Below are 21,402 nucleotides of genomic sequence, written 5' to 3'. Positions count from 1 at the left end.
CATTAAATAGATATCACCTTTTTAGTTAAGGTGTAATGGAGAGGCTGAAAGAAACTGTCTGAAACTGTAGAGCTGTGTTCCAGTAGCCATGTTTCTTGAAGATGATTGAATAATGATACAGCTTTCACAGTGTGACTGTGTGATTGTGTGATTGTGAAAACCTTGTGTCTGATGCTCCTTTTATCTACCTTATGGACAGATGAATAAAACATATGGATTAAAAATAAATAATAGGGGGAACAAATGTTAAAATAAATTTAGTAGATTGAAATGCTAGTGTCAGTGAGAGGGAGGGGTAAGTGGTATGGGATGTATGAGTTTTTTCTTTTTTCTTTTTATTTCTTTTTCTGGAGTGATGCAGATGTTCATAAAATGATCATGGTGATGAATATACAAGTATGTGATGATATTGTGAGCCATTGATTGTACACCATTTATGGAATGTTTGTTTGTTAAGAATGTTCATGTTTGTATGTTGTTTTGGCTTGTCGATTAAAAATAAATAAATAGATCAAGGTAACTGGATTACAATTTAGAGATTTCAGTAATTTCCTTCTGTCTACTCCAGTATACCAAAAAGTAAAAAGAGTATCTGTAATAATGATTTAGTAAAATGATAACTTCTCGGTTTCATATCTGTATCTTGGGTAACTGATATTTCCAAAGTAGATTGTGGTTTTTCAGTATCTTATTTAACCATGTTAAGAGTTAATGTTACTTTGAATATTTTCTGCTTTGGAGCTGGGGGATGTGTCACGGCAGATGAACTAGGTAATTTCTGCATGTTCAGGGAACATGTCCTTGGCTGTATTTTTTGTAGGCCCATTTGATGCAAATGATTGTTCTTTCTCACACTCTAATTTTTTCTTCTGAGATTTTTTTTGGAAGAGTCTTTTCCCTAGAAAATAATATTCTCAAATTCTTTTAAAAAGATGCCCTTTCAATACAGACTGTGCAACAGGACTAGATACAAAAACTCAAAAATGGACAGCACAATACTACCTAATTGTAATGTAATTATGTTAAAACACTGAATGAAGCTGCATCTGAGCTATAGTTTTTTTTGTTTGTTTTTTTATATATATTTTTTGTATTTTTTATTTTTTTCTCTATATTATTTTATTTCTTTTTCTGTTGTCTTGCTATTTCTTTTTCTAAATCGATGCAAATGTACTAAGAAATGATGATCATACATCTATGTGATGATATTAAGAATTACTGATTGCATATGTAGAATGGAATGATTTCTAAATGTTGTGTTAATTTTTTTTAATTAATAAAAAAATTTTTTAAAAAATCAAACTTCATGAAAGTATTATAACATCTTACTTAATCTTGTGAAATGTTTCATTTCCTGCGGGACTACAGTTATATTAGGATATATAATTACATATTTTTATATCATGTCCTTGCATGAAACACATTTGAGGTGGTTTCAAATAAAATAAAAATGTGTATAGGAAAAGGAAAAAAAAAAAATTCATTTGAAGGCCTGAACCTGATTTGTTGTTGTTAAAATCCTAGGAGAGGTAAAGAAAAGGTATAATAAAATAGTATGAAAATGTTTAAGTTAAAACAAAAGGTCCTCAAGTTTAGTTTCCAGCATCATGAGATAATATTTAACCATTGAAAGCAAGTATCAATTGGAAAGTTGATACTTAAATTTGAGGAATTATAATGAGCAATTGAAAGAATTAAAGAACAGCTTTTACATATACCAAAAAAAAAAAAAAAAAAAAGCCCTTTCTAGGCTTATTCTCTTACTAATTCTTTCTAATTATTTAATTGTAACTCTGAGCAGTACACTGGCCAAATAGGTTTATTTGTTTAAAAAGATATGTTCTAAATATGTAACAACACAACTATACCTTAAAGTACTTTCTAAAAAGCATTAAGCATATTTGATATATGAGGGAAAAGTTTCAGACCATTCAAAAGACCAGTAAAAAATTCTTACTCATTAAGTTAAATTAATAACTTAATAACTTATGTATGTATTATCTTTTGCTTACTTGTTTCAAGCTATGCTTCATGAATTTAATTAAAATTGTTTAAAAAACATTATTACGGGCGGGCCATGGTGGCTCAGTAGACAGACTTCTCACCTGCGATGCTGGAGACCCAGGTTTGGTTCCTGGTGCCTGCCCAGGCAAAAAAATATGTCTGTATATATTATTACTCTTTTGGTAAAAGCAAAAATTTTTCTTTTTTTCTCAAGTATTTGTTATACCTCCCTCTCACCCTGTGCTCAGCATCAACCCCTTCTCCCTGGCTTCAGTACCTGATTGTCTTCTGGCAAGGAAAATACTGCTGGAATTGCAGTTTGTTTCCAGTGTCGGATACCCCATCAGATGTCATGCAAGTCGGGAGTGAAATGGCCGCTACGTAGGAACTGGTATTTCCTGGGAACCCATCGATCACGTTTCATAGTTTTTAACCGTTTCTCAAGTCTTTGTTGTGCAGAGGAAACGGGTAGAAGCTCATGAGCGTTAGCACAGGCGAGTGGCCGCGTGCTCACACTTACCCTGCAGCTGGTGCACACGTCTTTCTGCTGCTGTTCCCCTGGCTGGCCTTTGCAGTCTTACCTGGTTGTCTCTCATCTCCATTAAAGCCCACTTGTATTCATTTGCCTTCTTGTGCTGTACCATATTGAGTGCCTTCTCATTGCTATCTGGATATACTTTTCATCTGTTTTCTTATGGGTACCATAAGGTTAAAATTTAACCTCCTAAATTATAGTAGTTGTGTTTGGTTTGTACTAACTTTAATATCATGCACATACACTTTCCTGCACACTTCTGGCCCCCACCATTTTTTTTGTACTTGTTATCATTTATTACCTTTGTACATTGTATGTCCAGGAATCTAGATTTATCATTACTTTTTATGCATTTACATTTTAGCCCCATAGTAATTAAAAAGTGGAATTGCCTACCAAACAATGCAACACAATAATAATACTGGCATTTACCTTTACCGCAGTTTTTTTTTTAATGCAATTTTATTGATATATGTTATATATTCACAAACTATGTAATCATCCAAAGTATACAATCAGTGGTTCACAGTCTCATCATATAGTTGTGCATTCATCATCACAATCAGCTTTTTTGGGGGATCTTTACTTCTGTACGCTGCTTTGAACCACCACCTTTCCTTTCCGTTCAGCATGAAGAGCTCCCTTTAGCACAGTTTGTAGGACAGGACTAGTGGTGATGATTTCCCACAGCTTTTCCTTATCTGAGAATATATTAATCTCTCCGTCATTTCTGAAAGTCTCGCCGGCTACAAAATTCTTGGCTGGCAGTTGTTTTCCTTCAGCACCTGCAGGATTTCAACCCAGTGCCTTCTTGCCTCCATGGTTTCTGATGAGCAGTCTGCCCTCAGTCTGGCAGATCTCCCTCGCATGTACCATGGTGCTTTCTCCTTGCCCTCTGCACTTGATGGTGTCATCAGCACAGGATGGAGTGTAGCTTTCTTCATGCTTATCCTGTTTGGGGTTCTCTGAGCTTCTTGGATGTGTGTATTTGTACCTTTTGCTAAGTTTAGGAAGTTCTCTGCCAGTATTTCTTTGACTGTTCCTTCTGCCCCCGTCTCCCTCCTCTGGGGCCCCCGTTCACACAGACGGGTGTGCTGGCGCCCACAGGGTCCTCGGCTGGCTTCCCTTTCATGTTTCCTTTTTCTTTCTGCTCCTCATCCTGATTGATATCAAGTGTCTTGTCTTCACGTTCACTGATTCTTCTGCCTGCTCCATTCTGCTCTTGAAACCCTCCTGGGTGTTTTTTCATTGCGGTTACTGTGGTCTTCAACTCTAGTAATTTGGTTCCTTTTCAAAATTTCTCCGTCTTTATTTAGTCTCTTTTATTGTTCATTCATCGTTTTTCTGATATCCTGTAGTTCTTTCTCTGTTCTTTCCTTCATCTCCTCAAGCATTTTTAAGATCATTCTGTTGAAGACTTTGCTTGGTATGTCACGTTCTCGTCTCCTGCACTGGTGTTTTCTGGGTATTTACCCTCCTTTGCATGGGCAGTCATTTCCCTCATCTTTCTTTGTCTTTTGTTGCACACTGCACATTTTAATATTTTAAAATGTTAACTCTGGGACTTACTCCCTGGCCTGCCTGTGTCTTGGTTTGCTCCCTGGCTGGTGATGACACAGGGGTTTCCCTGTAGCACGGGGCCTCTGCCTTGTCGTGGCCTGCTGCTTGGTTTTCCTGGAGTGCCCCTGTTCATGGGGTTGGGTTGTCCCTTCTGCTTCCGCACGCATTGTCCAGACGGTCTGCCTCTTGGGATTCACACCCCTTTCACTGTCTCCCTCCGATGTGCCTGGAGGGGAAATTCTGGGAAGGAGGGCCAGCTCCTGGGAGGACCTTCACAGCTCAGCCTTGCCAGCCAATCCAAGGCTGGGGACCCGGAAGGAGTGCAGACAGGCTCCAGAGAGCCTTGTGGAGAGGTCATCAGGGGCACCAGAAACTTCACCATAGCCCCAAAGCTGAGCTCTCCTGGACTGCCCAGCAAATGCAGCCCTGCAGCTAAGTTTTGCTGCAGCCAGGTGTAAGCCCTGCATCTTTATTTCTCCTCCCCTTCCCCCAGAGCTGGGACCCAGCAATCCAAATCTGCAGATCCTCCCTGCACCCCCTGCTCCTGCCGCCACGCCCTGGGGGCTGTGCAGGGCTGTAGCAGTGGTCTCTGGCCACGCCTTCCTGTTCAACAGTTGCCTTGGTGGGTGCTCCCTCTTCCAGCATCCTCCCCCGAAGTCTCATAGTGCTTTTCATCTCACTGTTCTCATTTTAACAGTGTACATTTGCTAAATATTAATTGTACCTGGTGGAGGTTTACCTACTTTTTGTTGAACTTGGTTTCATTGTTTTGTTAAGAGAAGTAAGCCTTTATTTCTTCATTTCACAAATACAGCTAGTTGAGTTGGCTGCTCTTTGGAGACTAGTAAGAGAGACCAAATCCCACATCCTCACCCGACTCCTCTGACTCTTCCTTTGCTTCACCATTGACTGGACTGCAGCAGCAGCAGTCGTAGCGGCAGCCACATATGCAGAGGGGTCAGCCTAGCAGGCCTTGACCTTTTCAGCAAATGGGGAGGTGTGGTCGGTCCCCACAGACAAAACCAGAGCTGCTGTCCCCACTGAGGATGGCATGGGGTGCTGATGCCACAGGTGGGTAACTGGTCTGCAGGTACAGGGTGGCACACTTTGACACCCTCCAGGAAGCAACAGTGCAGTTTTCTCGGTGTAGTCAGGCACTTCAGGCTGTAATGCTGCCGCTGGCAGACACCTGTGGACGGCCCACCTGCCCAAAGGGGAAGGGAGAGATGTGATGCTCTGCGCCCCAGCAGCGTGGCTCCACTGGCCCCGCGTCACTGGGGGTTCTGGGGGGGCCCCTGGAGATCAGAGCGGTGATGCCGAAAGCCTGGAAGAAGTGTCTCCTTGGGCTCCGGACAAGTGTTGTGGGCAGGCACAGCGGCCTCATGTGGGGCACGGCGCTGGTACCTTGTTTGCCCTCGGCGCGTGCCCGATCTCAGCGAGGTCCTCTGTGTGGTGGCACCGAGCCCAGATGCCCCCGGAGGTGAGGCAGCTGCTGCTCCAGGGCTGGGGTGTTTTCCAGCTGCCCACAGATGGCCTCGCCCATCGGCCTTCCCGAGCGACGCGTGGTCTGCTGCGCCTGTGCGGAGCCCGCATTGTCTGCCCACGTGGTGAAGCGCTGCAGACGCTGTCTGGAAGTCGGGGGACCTGAAGGAAGTAGCTGGGCCTCCAGGTCGCCCTGTCCTCTGTGGGCACCACAGCACTGCGCCAGGGATTGCCACGGGGCGTTTCAAGATAGGTTCCTCGCACGAGCACACCTGGCGAGAGCGCTTGGTCTCATCTTTTCCGTTCTTCTTTGGGGAGAGGGCTTTATTTGCTTCTAATACCTTTCTGCTTTTGGTCTTAATTCTTTCCCATTCTTTGGATTGTTGTTGGGTTTTTTCTCCCAGCTGAATATGCATTTTTATGGCTTGTTTTATTACAAAATTAACATACTTGTTAAAAAAAACTTAGGCAATACTGAAGTGTCTGGAGTGAAAAGTGAAATTCAAACTCCTCTTCTCCACCCCACACTCTGATACTGCTCTCTTCCCCATAGGAAAGAACAGTGTCCTGGTGGGGGGATATCTTTCTAGACTCTCTTCTACTCTCTCTAGGCATTCATGTGTACATAGGTTTCATTTTAAATTCGATCTGTTCCATTGTTCTGTCGCTGGGTAACTGGTCAGTGACGGTCACTCGCAGTGAGCACTGCTGCTCTCTGGGCTTGCAGAGCCCAGAAGGGCGGTTTCTGCTCGAGGCTGCGTGAGCACGGTCGCACAGGGACAGGAGCGGCAGCTCTCAGAAGGTCTCCTCTCTAGCATGCGTGTCTTCTCGGCCGAAGAGACTCAAGAAACAGGTGACGGGAGCAGCAGAGGCTTCTCCTTCTGTGTCCTTGGCGTCTCTCCACGTGGTCTGTCCAGCAAGGGGTACAGGTAGCCGGACTTCTTCCATGGCAGCTCAGAACCCCAGAGGCCATGACACACGGGAGCAAGGGGTACAGGTAGCCGGACTTCTTCCATGGCAGCTCAGAACTCCAGAGGCCATGACACACGGGAGCTGTGCGGCCTCTCTTAACGTAGCTGCCGAAGTCAGCCATGTCATTTCCACGGCCTTCCGCTCACCGAGACAGGCCCAGAGACCACCCGGGTCTGAAGGGTGAGAATATCGATTCCTCCTGATGGGGCTGTGCCAAAGAATTTGCCGACAGATTTTAAAACCATCACCCACAGGCTTCGTTTTAACCTAAGTGCAGTAGTCCTTGTTCCTAGGAAATGTCCATGGAAGTATTGTGCATTCAGGGAGCATGAGGTGTACAGCCTACTCTCAGATGTTTAGGAAATAGACAGATGGGTGGTTGGTGGATGGATGGAGAGAGAGAGAGAATTGGGTAGAATATACAGCAAATGGGGAGTTGGTGGATCTGGGTATCTGGGGAGAGGTGGGTATGTTGGAATTCTCCGTAAAGACTTTGTATCATTTTTGTGACTGTCCCATAAGTTTGAATCATTTCCAAATAAAAGGTTGAAGAAAAACCTATTGTGTCCTGGAGCTTCTTTCCATAGTTGGCATCATGGCACTACACACATTGCAGTTGCAGGGTCCTGGGAGATGCTGAAGCGAGAGTTTTCACACAGTGCTGGGCCCTTCCAGCTGTAGCAGCCCTCCCGTGTCCCAGGGAGGAGCACGGCGCTGATGGCCTGGTGGACCGGCCCAGGGGTGCACGGGTCCTGGTCCCCTGCAGTGCCCAGCAGCCACAGAGCCCCTCTCTGGGCCCGTGGAGGCTTCTGCTGAGCCCCAGGAATTGCTTTGTACCCAGAGGATTTGTTGGTCTTTGTAAACAACGTGATTATTAATTTAACTCAGTGGTAAAATTTCATACTCTTTCCTTAAATTCTCATTTTTAATTAGTGTTTCTTCTAGAAAGTGGTGGGTTACTTTTCTCCTGGTTGGCTGGCTTGGTTGATTGCCACCCTCTAGAGCTAAGAACGTGCTGGTAAGAAAGAGGCAGGGGTATAAACAGCCCAAATTTTAAAGCTTACCAGGCCTGTGGAAAACGGAAAGTGTTGTTTTTCATTTGAACATGTGTATTTTATCCCGGCCAGGTGGGCGTGATCGACTTTTCCCTCTACCTTCCGGGCGCTCAGGATCTGGATGGTGGCAAAGAGTAAGTCTGCGCGCTCTGCCACCCCTCCTCACCTTTCAGACGAACCTGGCAAAGACCACTACTTTTGTTTTTTGCTTTATTTGGGATTTTTTTTTTTTTTAGTTAGTTATTTCTGACTACAAGGTAATATACTAATGATCCTCCTTGTTTAAGAAACTAAGCTCCTGTTTTCGTTCCCGGGGCTGCTCAAGCAGACGCCATGCAGCGGCCCACCTAGCGCAGGAGTGAATCGGCTCACTCGTGCGAGGCTAAGAGAAGAGCTGGATCAAGGCGCCATCCTGGCGATGCTTTGGTCCTGAAGGCTGGCTGCCACCCTGACTCCTGGGTCCCTCTGCCCCTCAGCCATGCCCGAGGCTGCCTCCCCTGGCCTCGCCCTTCTCTTCTGGGCTTGGTTGACCTCGGGCCCCTGTGTCCCCTGCCTTTCTCTCTCTGTCTGTCTGGCTTTCCTTCTGCTGATAAAGGCTCCAGCAATAGGGTCAAGACCATCCTGATTGGGTCAAGCCCACCCTGTCAGAAGGAAGGGCTCACATTCAACCTACTTAGAACCCCAAGGATGGGCTGAGTTCAAGAACGTGTTTTTCTGGGGTACTTCCAGCTCCAAACCACCACAGCTCTACAGAGGGAAAAAGAGTAAATATGAAGTTTCCCCACTCACACCGCCTCTCACCCCCACTGCAGTCCATGCTTCCCGCCAAGAAATTCCTCCTCGTCTCCTCACAAACCTTTTTGTGAGTACGCTCGTGCTGTGGTGCTCTTTCCTGAAACTTTCTAGCTCTTTCTCATCCTGTAACAGCATTCTTTTAAAATAAGTGATCCAGGAGAAAAAGGAAAGCAAGTTAAAGAACACAGTGGCATTTATGATAGAGGTGCATACACGTTATGCTTTCATAACACAGAGCATTTCTAGGGTGGCACACAGACCCCAAAAACAGTGGGGTAAGGAGACAGCAGGCAGACCTGGGAGGGGGTTAGAGTGGAAATAAAATTATTACCCACCAATAAGGGGATAATCCAATGAATTATAGAAAATAAAAAAGAACACATTTGAGCTACTGTTAGAGTAGACCTGGAGGGAGTTGTTGATTGAACCAACTATGACATGGAGAAGTACACGTAACATCCCATTTTCATCAACCAGAAATCCCTAATACACACGGTATCCTTAAATGTCAGCTATATATGCATGTACGTGCATGTGCAGATAGCATATGCGTATATGGACACATATATAGAAAGTGTCTGCACACACCTGCGTTGGCACCATAAGGCTAGACATGGTATTGGTGAGGGTTGCCTGAGAGAGCTGTGCGAGGGGCCGGGCAGGGGGACGCAGGTAAAATAACCAGATGGCTGCCCTGAAAAACAAATCCAGCGCATATGGCGTGAGCTTGGGAAAAATGATCCCATTTGTGTAAATTATGTACGTACATATGTACCTAAGGAAATTGGGGGAGGGGGAATCTTAACTTTTAAAACATTAGTGCTTTCGTTTTGTTCTTTTAACCCAGGCTTCCCTGGCCTTAAGAACTGATCAGCTTTGTGTTTCAGAAAGTCCCCTGGGCCCCTTTCCCTCGGTGTTAAAAGTACTGCTTCCTCTGCCACATCCGACAGCCCCTTGCACATGGTGGGCTGTGCTCCCACGGTCCCACTGAGGACACATGCTCCTCCTCTGCAGGCCTAGCCCTGCTTCCCACGGGGCTGCAGTGCAGAGCCGCATCTCCCAGCACTTGGCTCTGCTCACTCTGAAACCCTGCAGGCGTCACTAAACTCTCACTGTTTCTTGGTTTCCCAAGCACATTGGCACTTCTTTGAGCCGGTGGGAAGGTTGGGGGCAATCCAAAGACACGAACGGTAAAAAAAATATGTCCCACTTCTTCTTGCTCTTTTGAAAAAAGGCATGAAAGAATTACTGATGTCCTTGATCAAAAGAATTATGTGGAAGAACTTAACCGGCACTTAAGGTAGGACTTCCTCCCCTCCTCCTGTCTTACAGTTGTGTGCTCAGCAGCCTATGATAAGCTCATGCCGCGCTTTTGGGTGGCCATAAAATTTATAACTAACAGTTATCATTCATAATGTGCTTTTCCCCCCAAACAAGAAAAAAAGTTACCATTCAAGCAATATGCATGAAGGAGTAGAATTTCTTATTAATAAAGAACTTTGGGGAATTCTCTGGGTTTTGTTTTTTTGTACAGTTAATATAATTTAGAGAAGTAAACAGATTAAAATTTGAATCTTCAGTTTTGTATTGGTTTGTTAATGCTGCCAGAAATGCAATATAACAAAACAGGTTGGCTTTTATAAAGGGGATTTATTATGTTATAAATTTATAGTTCCAAGGCCATAAAGTGTCCAAACTAAGGTGTCCAGGGAGGCCGATGGCTTTTAGGGTTTCTCTGTCAGCTGGGAAGCCACATGGTGACTTTTGCTGGCTTTCTCTCCCGGCTTCTCCTTTCAAACAGCTCCCCTGGGGATGTTTTCTTTCTGTATCCCCAAAGGTCTCTTGCCTATGTTGGCTCTGAAGCTTTTTCCAAAATGATTCCCTCTTAAAGGACTCCAGTAGGCCACTGCACTTTGAATGGGTGGAGACACATCTCCATGGAAATCATCCAATCAAAAATTACCACTCACAGTTGAGTGGGTCAATCTCCATGGAAACAACCTAATAAAAAAGATCCCCTTAATCCTTTAATCAGGATTAAAGAACATGGCTTTTCTGGGGCACACAGCAGCCTCAAACTAGCACAAGTCCCCACCGTACAGCCCCTTGGGTGAAAATCACAGCACTGGTAAGCCCTGCTGCTGGAAGTAGGGCGTTCCTGCTGGTGTCTCAGGGCATGAGAGGCATTGGAACCACTGGGCTGGGCTTTCCAGAACTGTCAGGTAGTGAGGGCAGATATCTTATTATCTTGACTTTTCATTTTAACTGGAAAGCTGCTGTGCTGGTTTGAAAGGAAGTATGCCCCCTAGGAAAAGCCATGTTTTAATATAAATCCCATTTCTTAAAGGTAGAATAATCCCTATTCAATACTGTATATTTGAAACTGTAATGAGATCATCTCCCTGGTTGATGTGATTTAGTTAAGAATGGTTGTTAAACTGGATTAGGGGATGACATGTCTCCACCCATTTGAGTGGGTTTTGATTAGTTTCTGAAGTCCTATAAAAGAGGAAACATTTTGGAGAATGATAGATTCAGAGAGAGCAGAGAATCCTGCAGCACCACGAAGCAGAGAGTCCACCAGCCAGCGACCTTTGGAGATGAAGAAGGAAAATGCCTCCCGGGGAGCTTCATGAAACAGGAAGCCAGGAGACAAAGCTAGCAGATGACACCGTATTCGCCATGTGCCCTTCCAGCCTAGAGAGAAGCCCTGACTGTGTTCACCATGTGCCATCTCACTTGAGAGAGAGACCCTGAACTTCATCAGCCTTCTTGAACCAAGGTATCTTTCCCTGGATGCCTTTGATTGGAACTGTAAACTTGCAACTTATTAAATTCCCCTTGTTAAAAGCCATTCCATTTTTGGTATATTGCATTCCAGCAGCTAGAAAACTAGAACAGCTGCTAATGTGTTTCATGCAGCCCTAACCTCTGGAGATGTTGGTGGGGAGAGGGGGCAGAAGAGTCTCCATCTGGCGTGACTCTCTCAGGACCCCTCTTAGTGTAGTGGCACCTCAGCTATCCCAGGTAAACTGCAAAGGAGCCGACACCTTCCTTGGACTGAGCTCGGGGCAGTGCTGCTCCAGGGTCTCCTTAAGTGTCATGCTGGCTGTCATTTTGAGAAAGATTCTTTAATCCTAGAGACCTTCTTATCAGGGATCAATATTGAACATTATCAAATGCCTTTCCACATCCATTAAGATAATAATGATTATTGTCCTTAAAATGTATCGATTTATGGTTTATTTTATTAATGAATGCCATCCTAATGAACCATTCCCCTATCGCAGGGATAAACTCTGCTTGATCATAGCTTTGACGATTTAATCATTCTCTTAAGATGCAACCCGACTTTGTTATTTCCAGTTTTCTTACTCTGGCACGTATCAGGAGCATGCAGCTTCACAGAATGAATTAGGGAGCACTGCTTCATGCCTTTGCCTGGTACAGCTTCTGGCCCATGAGCACTGTTCAGTCCTTGAGAATTCGAAGCCATAGAGTGGAGGTAATGCTTCACTGGCTTTTCATTTGGTCTGGCTGGTTGTCCATGGAGGTTCTCTGCTTCTTTTTGGTCATTTGCATTTTCTAGGAAAATACCCTCCACTCATCTAACACAGTGTTCGCACACTTACATAATGCACATCACGTATGTTACAGTTTTCAGAACTGAGTGGTGTACAAGTTGCACTTGCTTCTAAACACTTTACTTCACACGACACAATGTCCATCTTCTGAAACAGTATTTCTTGTTAGCTATATAGAGAATTTCCATCTCCCCTGAGTTAATTAGAGACCTTCTGATTTTCCACTTCATTTACAAAATCTAAACACCTCTGTTCTCATTTTTTGCAGGCTAGGAAAACAGTCAGCTTTTATACATTCATATTTACTTAATATTTTAATTTTCTATAGCTGCACGGTTGGGGATCTTCAGGCCAAGATAGATGGCTTGGAAAAGACAAATTCAAAGCTTCAAGAAGAGGTTCGTAACCCTGAAATTCTTACATGAGACAGCACTTACTGAGAGTTGGCCTGGTTGGCCAGCCCGACGACGAGGTTGCTGGTGGCAGGAGGGGCGCTGCCTGTGGGACTGGTGCACGCCAGCTTCATGCCCCAGGGGACCTCTGTTGTGCTGTGTCGGGGCCCCGGGGAGCCCATCGTGGGCCGGTTTGCAGTGATCCGATTGTATCACACCCAGGCAATCCAGCAGAAGCTCAGCGTGGGAGAAACTCAGCTTCTGTTGTGACCTTGCTGTTTCCTTCCTCTTTTCCCGCCTTCCCGGTCTCTCTGTGGCCCTAGAAGGCCCAGACCTGTTGAGGTATAAGTGCCCAAGTCGCCCCTCTGCTCTACTGCCTCTCTGAAGCATGGAGCCGTCTCCCCACAGCACAGTTTTTCTCTTCTTTCTCACTAGGAGGAGAGAGAATGAAAGGACAGGAAGAAGGAGGGCTGAGGCCGAGGAAGAGTGCTGGCTGCCCACTGCCCGGCAGCCTCCTTGCTGGACACATCTTGTCTCCTGTTAGCTGCAGGGGGGTGGCTCAGCCTTTCTGAGCCTTTGCACAGGTAGTGGCCCCCAGTCTGCTCAGGGCTGCCCAGCAAGTCCAGCGGGAAGGAGGAAGTGTTCTCCGATGGCTAAGGGAGCTGCAGCCGGCTGGCTGCCAGCTCTTAGGAGGACCCTTGGAGGCCGGAGGCCAGGGTGGAGAGGGCACAGAGCAGGGCTTCTGCGCCTGGCACCCAGGGAGGGTGACCATAGGACACTGCGGGGAGGCAGGCCTGGGCCTTACCTCCCTTCTCCCTAAACGTGGAGAGCACTGCTGAGAAGGCTGACTTCCATTCATAGCATCTCAGCATGTGGCAGCACTCAGGAGAGACTTCAGCGATCGGTTTTAGAATATGCAGCTTCACATTTTGTCCAGGCTTTGAGGGCAGGTCTGTCTTAGCTTGGGAGAGCAAACGGAAATATTTTTTTTCTTTAGAGGCAAATTACTGTAATGGAAAGTGTGCTTTCCATTTGCAGAGAGAGGCAGAGAACAGCTTTCCTGAGGGGATGCTCTCCTGCTTCCAGGGTGCAATGGGAAACAGCTTATACTTTTTGCCAGCTTCTTCCCTTCGAGCAGCTGACACCTCCTTTTATGTCCTTAAAGTTCCATATTTGGGCACAGCAGCTGCGTTGAGAAAACCCGACCAGGTCCTGGGTCTGAGCAGAGAGTGAGTGGGGGCTTTGGTTGCTGTTGACAAGAAGGAGGGGAGGGCTGCGTTGCTCGCACTCCTGACAGGCGGGGAGCACGAAGAGCACGGGGAGCGCACAGCTTCCTCCTCACGGCTCCCACACGCGCCAGCCTGCCCCTGCCCACCCCTGCCCACTGTCCCCACACTCCACAAACGCTCAGTGGAGGGAGAGCCTCCTCCAGGCACGTCTTTACTGGTCTGCTTTTCATTCCTCCCCAAATTTCTTCAGTTCTCACTCCAGAGTTTTGTGCATTGGCTAAAAAACTATACAGAAGGAAGTAACAGAAAAGATGTCCGTAATCCCTTTGCTAAGTGACAGCTCCTTTTATCATCTGGTATATTACTTTTCCACCTTTTCTTAGCAGTTTTAACAGATTTGATTTTTTAAAAAATCAGAGTCAAGAGCTTACTATAGAACCTGCTTTTTTTCTACTATTAATTCCATAAGTATTTTCTCAAGCAGCTAGAAGTTTCTGCAAACGTGTTAAAACCTACATTTTAAATAACAGATATCGCTGTTTTATGTTTCCACTGGAATTTACATAACTATCGGACATTCAGCCTTTACTCAGTTTTCATGTCCGTAAGTCTTGGCCCACACCAGGCAGTATCCAGTCATTTTGTAGAAGGGGAGAAAACCCGGGGTAGCCAGAGGTGGTTAGGGGCAGGATGTGAGAGAGATTTTGCTATATGTTTTTACGCCTTTGGAATTTTAACTGCGTGAATGCATCACCTATTCAAAAGGAGGAAGAAAACAACATACAATCAGAATGTGGAAGCACATTGTAAATTGTGAAGACGCCAAATAAATGTTAGCCTGTATTTGAGCAGTAAGAATAATTTTGATGTTAAAAGGAATAAAAATGGTTCTTAATCAGCTTTCAGCTGCAGCTGACCGGATTCGCTCACTTCAGGGAGAGCAGCAGCAGCTCAGAGAGCAGAACGACTTAATCCGCGAAAGAAGCGAAAAACACGTTGAGGTGAGAAAGTGACTGTGGCATCAGGGCGCTCTGCCCATCAGGCGTGGTGTGCCAGCACCAGGCTCACAGGTGGAAAGCGGCCCTTCCCCGTAAGGGCACGGCCTGGGCTGATGCTGACTGTGCCCCCGCACTGTGCTCGGCCAGCGGGCAGGCTGGCCACCCCCACACCCCCCATGCACACCGGCCCCTTGCCTCCAGACCTTCCACCTGCAGGTTTCCGTCTGCCCCTCGGCCGCCCCTGCGTGCTGAGCCCCTGGGGTGGGGCCCTCCTCGTCCCGCGTTCCTTACGGCTCTTTGGCCGCCCCTCCTTATGGCAGCCAGTGTATGCCTCTTAGGAAATTGCTCGCTTGCTGCTCTCCGAGAGACGCAGAGGTACAGATGTTCTGTGACTCATCTCTCTGTCCACCCCTGCTTGGTAAACACCGAGTGCCCGATCGTTCTGCCCCAGAGAAAATCAGATTGCTCTGCAAATGTCTTTTCTTATCAGAAATAGGTCTGCTTGCCTTGTCCTTGATCGTCAAGTTAATACCATTAAAATTTTGATCTTTCTCTGTCATACTTAAAAAACAGAAATGATCACATTAAGAAAAGTTAAATGAAAAAAATTAAAGCATACTTTTAAATGCTTTGCTGTTTGTTTGCTTTCCATAAGCAAGTCACCCATCTCAGTGTTCTCATTTGATACAGATTACAAAACAGGATACAAAAGTTGAGCTGGAGACTTACAAGCAGACTCGGCAAGGCCTGGATGAAATGTACAGTGACGTGTGGAAGCAACTAAAAGAGGAGAAGAGAGTCCGTTCAGTGAGTGTGTGAGGCTGTCCTTAGAGCTCCAAGCTCTCCAGTTGCCCTGGAAGTTAATTCTCTCAGCGCTTCTCATGGAACAGGCCTGAATCCGGCAGGCACTGGGAGTAGCTCCGAGGTGGCCTTTCTCCCTGAAGGCTTGCTGAGCGGCCCCGTCTTTGGATGTGGGGAACGTGTGGCCAGGACAGAGCCTGCTTCAAAACACTGGCACCGTCCAGCAGGCACACGTGAGACAGGCGCACCGCCACTGGTGTGCCCTGATTTAGGGAACGGGAAATGCAGTCGTGGGACTCTAGGCTCGTGTCACCACTTACAGCTTTCTGCTGACGTGACACACGGTCCGTTTTAATTAGAAAATGAGAAAATCTTCATTGAGGTATGCCCCAGACACACTTTTCTAAATCTCTCTCACCTGTTCTGGCTTCTGTGTCTAGTTTAGGCCTGAGGCCTTAGTGCCTAAGGCACAGCCTCTGTCATACACATTTTTGTGCTGTGCTCTAACGCGTTTCCTTATTAACAATATCCTATTAAGGAACTAGAAAAAGAACTGGAGTTACAAATCGGGCTGAAAACGGAAATGGAGATTGCGATGAAGCTGCTGGAAAAGGACATCCATGAGAAGCAGGACGCCCTGGCCGCCCTCCGCCAGCAGCTGGAGGAAGTCAAAGCCATCAACCTGCAGATGTTCCACAAAGTGCAGGTGGGAGCTGGTGTGCGCCCCGACTGCAGCCTGACCCCCACTTGTCAGCCCAGGTTCTCCCTGCAGGCACACTTCCCCGAGGCCCCTGAGGAAGGTTTACAGATGAGGTGGGAAAATGCGCACTGCAGCACGTCGGCTGCAAAGCTGAGAACTAAACCAGGTCTTTGAACCCAGACCCGGACTCTGCCCGTTGTACTTTCAGTGTCCCCTGGGCCTGTTTCCTTCCGCTCCAGTGAGGAGCTGCTCGAGAAGTATAGAAAATCCATCTTGCCCTCCTAGTCGGTCATCTCCTGTGATTTTTCAGGCCTCCTCCTGACCTTGGCCAGTAGATGACCTAATGAGGAAGTGCATTCGAAGGGGGACTAAACTGCGGGTAAATGTAGCGACCTTAAGGTGGAGTGGCTTAAAGACGTGCAGGTTGTTTTTTCCGTTACGCAGTTGTTCCAAGGGGAGCCTTTCACACTAGCAGTTTGGCCGTCCACACTCAGGGCGCTGGGCTGTGGCAGCGGGAGCTTCCGACCCAGATGTCCCGCTCCTGCCCATGGAACCCAGAGCCAGCAGGGAGACCAGGGCGCACGTGCCACCTGCTCAGCCACCTCGCGGCCGGGCTTGGCTGCTGGGGGGCCTGGAGACCGCATCTTGTTTGGGGTGGGAGGGTGGGTTCAAGTCAGACCCAAGGGAGCACCGGTGCTGCTGGATGCCCGCGAGAGGCGCCCGAAGGCCCAGCAGTCGCTGCCTCGTCCCGGAGGCCACACAGGGAGCAGGCAGCCCCTGGCCCCCACGATGGCCCCGTGTCGTAGCACATCCAGCTGTCCCCAGCCTTCCTCTTGGGCACTTTCTCCACTAGCCGAGCCCACAGCCCTGGACTGTGCCTTCTGCTTGTCCGTCGGCCCTGGAGGCAGAGAGCCATCCAGCAGTATCCTGGGGGCTGTGCCTCCTGGCAGCGCCTCATCCCAGCGTCCTTCAGGCCGCACACGGGTTTCTGTCACCACTGGCCCCCTGCTCTCTCCCAGCCCCTCTGCCCAGTCCTTGGCTTCTGTCTTCCCTCGCCCCTCTGCTCCCCTTTGCTCGGTTGAGGGCAGGTCGTCTGAAACCATCGCTGTGCCCACGGGCGCCTGTCCTGACTTTGGCTGCGCACCTCGCCCCGGGGCCTGTGCTGCTCGGGCCTTCAGGCCTTTGGCCTCCCCCAGGAGCTCCTCGGCTTGGGACACTGTCCCTGGCCCTCGCCACTGCCCACCCCAGCCCCACAGTGCCCTTTGGCCCTCCGCCTCTGGGCAAGTGGGAGGTCCGCTCTTTGGCCCACCCAGCAAGGAGCACCAGCCCTCCAGCTTGCAGCGCGCAACTGCACCCTCAGAGCGGCGTGTCTGTGTTTCTCTGGCAGCACCAGGCCTGGGGCCGCAGTCCAGGGCTGACAGGATAATGTCATCCTTCCTCCACTTCAGAGTTCCCCTTACTCACTTGGGCCTCAGGTTCAGAGAGCGGAGCCCTCAGACCCCTCGGCTCGCTGCACGCGTGACGTTCATGCACAGATGAGTGCCACATCTCTGTCTGCTTTCCTCTTGCCCGCACTCCCTACTCCATCCTCTTCCATGGACACCACTCCTTGTCCTTCTAGAACACGGTCATTTTGCATGCTAATTTTAAGTTACGTAGGTGGCAGCAGGCTGCGGCTCTCATTGTCCCACCGCACCCTCCAGCCCTCATCCATGCCTGGGCCTTGCCTCCCCTCTGTACAGCAGGGTGGCCTCACATGGGCGCCCGCTGCACTCTTTGCTGTGTCCCCAGTGACAGTGGGCACGTCCCTTCCAGCTCCACTCATACAGGCCACAGCCTGGAAGCCAAGCTGGTGCACCGCTCGCCCCTTGGGGAGGGTACGGTGCGCATCACTGGGCACCAGCTGCTGGCCACATCCTTCCTTGGCAACCCTGAGTCAGTGAAGCCCACCCATGGAGCTTTCCAGAGGGCCGCACGACGTATCCCCAGCTGGGCCCCTGCTAACTCCTGTCTCCCCCCAGCCTGGCGAGCCCTGACGAGCCATCACGTTTACCCAGTTGTACCGGTCCCATGAGGACAAAGGGACAGCTTGCTGTTTTAATCCTCAAGCCCTTGCTTCAAGCATCCCTCCCACGCTTGCCGGCCACCTGTGCTTCTTTGCAAGCTGCCTGTTCACTTCATTGTCCTGGTTTCTTCTGGATTTCCTTTCTCTATTGATAAGCAGTAAAACACCATGTACAGTCCAAGGATCGGTCCCTTATCGCTTGGCATGGTCCAAGTCTCTCCTCTGAACCATCACCCAGTGACTTGAGCCCTTATTTTTGATGGAGTCAAAAGTGTCTTCTTATGTCACGGTTCACAGCTTGGCGGTTTTGTTGAAGAAGCCCTTTCTCCTGCCCAGGAGCCAAAGAATAGTGTACATTAGTTTTACCTCTCACAGGTAGCTTTTTAATGCATCTTGAGTTTACCTTTGGATATGGTCTTACCTGGCAATCCAGTTTGATTTTTCCCCATATAATAAGTCACTGAATAAAGGTTAATCCATTCTTCTCCCACTCGTACGTGGTGCCACTTTGCCATAGATAGGTTCCTCTGGTAGACGGAACCTTCTGCTTGGCCATCCGCCCGCTGTCATCAGCACACCCTCGCAGGATGGCTCCACATCTGGTGGGTGAAGTCTGCTCTTCAGGAGATAAGCTCTTTTTTCCCCTTCTTTTAAGATTGACTTACTGTTTGGGCATCTTTATTCTTGATAAAAACTTGACAGTAAGTTTATAAATTTCTTCCCAAAAAAGGCAGCAGAATTTTTTAAATTAGGATTACATTTGAAAGTGTAGACTAATTTGTAAAAAAACTGAACTCTGTATTCTATTAAGTCCTTCCCTCCAATAGCAGGGAAGAGCGTTCCATTTAGTCAGATATTCTTTTTTTTTTCTCCTCCTAAAGGTCTTCCGATGTCTCTGAGTTAATTCTTAGAATCTTTATAGATTCTGGTGCTGGTGTGGCTGATGCTCTGTTTTTGTATCTTGTCTAGATAGGTCTTGCTGGTGTAGAGATGTGCTGCTGCTTCTATTCATTGATCTTGTATTTGACGACCTCTGGCTCACCACATGATTCCAGTAGTTTGTCCATTGATCCTCTTGTTTTTACATGTGATTGGTCACATCACTGGCAGAGGAGACAAGCTCCCCTCTCAGCTTCTGCACCTCTTCTTTCCCATGTTCCGTGGCACCCAGGGGCCAGGAGCCTGCTGGCAGCTGTAAGCTGTCCTGGGAACGGCTGGACGTTCATGGTCATCTCAGAGAGTCCAGCCAAGGTCTCTCTTCGACTCTGGTGCTTTCCGGGGTTTTGTATGTAACCCCACCCAAGGTGAGGAAAGTCCCTTCTACTTCTTGTTTGTTCAGAGTTTTATCGTAAGTGAGTGTTGAACTTTGTGTTTTCTCCACATTTTATCCATTGGGGTCATCATATTTTTTCCCATTGTGCATGTGTGGTTTATATTAATAGATTCTCTGATGTTAAACCATCCTCATTTCTGTGATTGTATTTCAACACGATGTATTATTTTTAAGTAGACTTTTGATTTAGGTAATATTATATACGTATTTATACAAAAGATAGGTCTCTGGTTCTGTTTTCTTTTACTTACCTTATTTGGCTTCAGAAATCAAGGTTAGACTGGCATTATAATATAAGCTTAACTGCTCTCTCTTCCTTTGGAATAATTGTGTAATAGAGCAAATATTTGTTCTCCCTAAGTTTTGAGAACCCACATGTTTTATAGGACTCATCTGGCAGGCCTTTTGATGAGAAGACTTTAATTATCATTTCAACGTACTGAATGCTTCTTAGTCTGTCCATGTTTTCTATTTCTTCCTATGCCAATTTTGGTATATTTTTCTGTTTTTCCAGAAATGTATCTATGTTGTTTATGTTCTCAAATATTGTAGCCTATAGTTAGTTGTACATAATATTCTTTCATAAAATTATTTAAGTCCTTTCATTCAACATTTTCGTATTCACATCCTCTGTTTTCCTTGTTCGGTCTTGCCAGACTGTGTCTAGCTCAGTCTTTTCAAAGAACTAGCATTTCTTTAAGAAGTCTTCTCTGCTGTAAGGAGTGTTCTCATTCTCACGCCACGGGTTTGCGCCCTCACCTTCTTCATGTTCCACTTTCTTATCTTTCAGGTTTGCTCTGCACCTCTTTCTCTTAAAGTCCATGCTTAATTCATTCATTTTATGTTTCGTATTCCTAAAAAATTTGTACTTAAACATTATCCACCAAGTCTTACTTTACCTGTATCCCTCAACTTCTGATAAAACGTTTCCTCAAAAGCACATTTTCCACATTTTAATGTCAGAAATTGAGATGCTCTGATAATCAATGGCATGTCATCTTTCAATTTGTGTTTTTTCTTTCTCCATGATAAATAAAATCCTGGCACTTCTTAGACTCAGCAGCATCTTAGATGGAGTGAAATGTGCCTTAGAGTTTACCTTAGTTGTTTAGCTTGTTAGTATTTCCACGTTTCCCTTCTGGTTTACTGTTTTAGCTCAGGGTTTATTTAATAATATGCTGTTTGGTTTATTTAATAATATGACATTTTCAGCTACTCTTGTTGTTGACCTCTAACTTTATAACATTAAGGCCAGGGAATACAACCTTTCTGTTATTTCTTTGGAATTTATTTGGACCATGTTCTAGTTTGCTAGTTGCCAGAATGTGATAAACCAGAAACAGAGTGGCTTTTAAAAAGGAATTTAATATGTTGCTGGTTTACAGTTCTAAGGCTGTGAAATTGTCCAGATTAAAGTCTATAGGAATGTCCAATCCAAGGCATCCAGGTAAAGATACCTTGGTTCAAGAAGGCCAGTGATGTTCAGGGTTTCTCTCTAGGTTTGAAGGGCACGTGGCATCATCTGCTACCTTTCTCTTCTGGCTTCTTGTTTCATGAAGCTCCCTGGGAGGCATCTTCCTTATCTCCAAAAGTCACTGGCTGGTGGACTCTGTGCTGCGTGCTTCTGTGGCGTTCTGAAACTTTCTCCAAAATACTTCTTGTATCGGATTTCAGTAAACTAATCAAGACCCACATAGGTAGAGTCATATCTCCATCTAATCAGGTTTAATACCCACAACTGACTGAGTCACGTCTCCATGGAGAGAACCTCATCAAGTTTCCAGCCTGAGTGGGGATTAGAAGAAACCATTGTTTCCACAAGATTGATTAGGATTAGAACATGGCTTTTCTGGGGTGCATAAACCCTTCCAAATGGGCACAGCCTAGGCACATGCTC

The 21,402-nt window shown here is 46.7% G+C and overlaps 1 protein-coding gene across 3 annotated transcripts in view; it reads left to right on the top strand.

Moving 5' to 3' along the window:
- Positions 1-21,402, top strand: part of RUFY1 (RUN and FYVE domain containing 1) — a 57,630-nt gene that overhangs the window by 29,216 nt on the left and 7,012 nt on the right. For all 3 annotated transcript variants that reach the window (XM_077138229.1, XM_077138231.1, XM_077138230.1), the window contains exons 6-11: positions 7,681-7,742; positions 9,638-9,703; positions 12,316-12,385; positions 14,508-14,609; positions 15,297-15,413; positions 15,946-16,113. In XM_077138229.1, coding sequence (XP_076994344.1) covers positions 7,681-7,742; positions 9,638-9,703; positions 12,316-12,385; positions 14,508-14,609; positions 15,297-15,413; positions 15,946-16,113 — 585 coding nt within the window. The remainder of the gene's footprint in view (positions 1-7,680; positions 7,743-9,637; positions 9,704-12,315; positions 12,386-14,507; positions 14,610-15,296; positions 15,414-15,945; positions 16,114-21,402) is intronic.

Source organism: Tamandua tetradactyla, chromosome 20 (assembly GCF_023851605.1).
Source record: "Tamandua tetradactyla isolate mTamTet1 chromosome 20, mTamTet1.pri, whole genome shotgun sequence".
Classification (NCBI taxonomy): Eukaryota; Metazoa; Chordata; class Mammalia; order Pilosa; family Myrmecophagidae; genus Tamandua; species Tamandua tetradactyla.
Note: the sequence above shows the minus strand (reverse complement) of the source record. Positions and strands in the feature narration are given on the sequence as shown.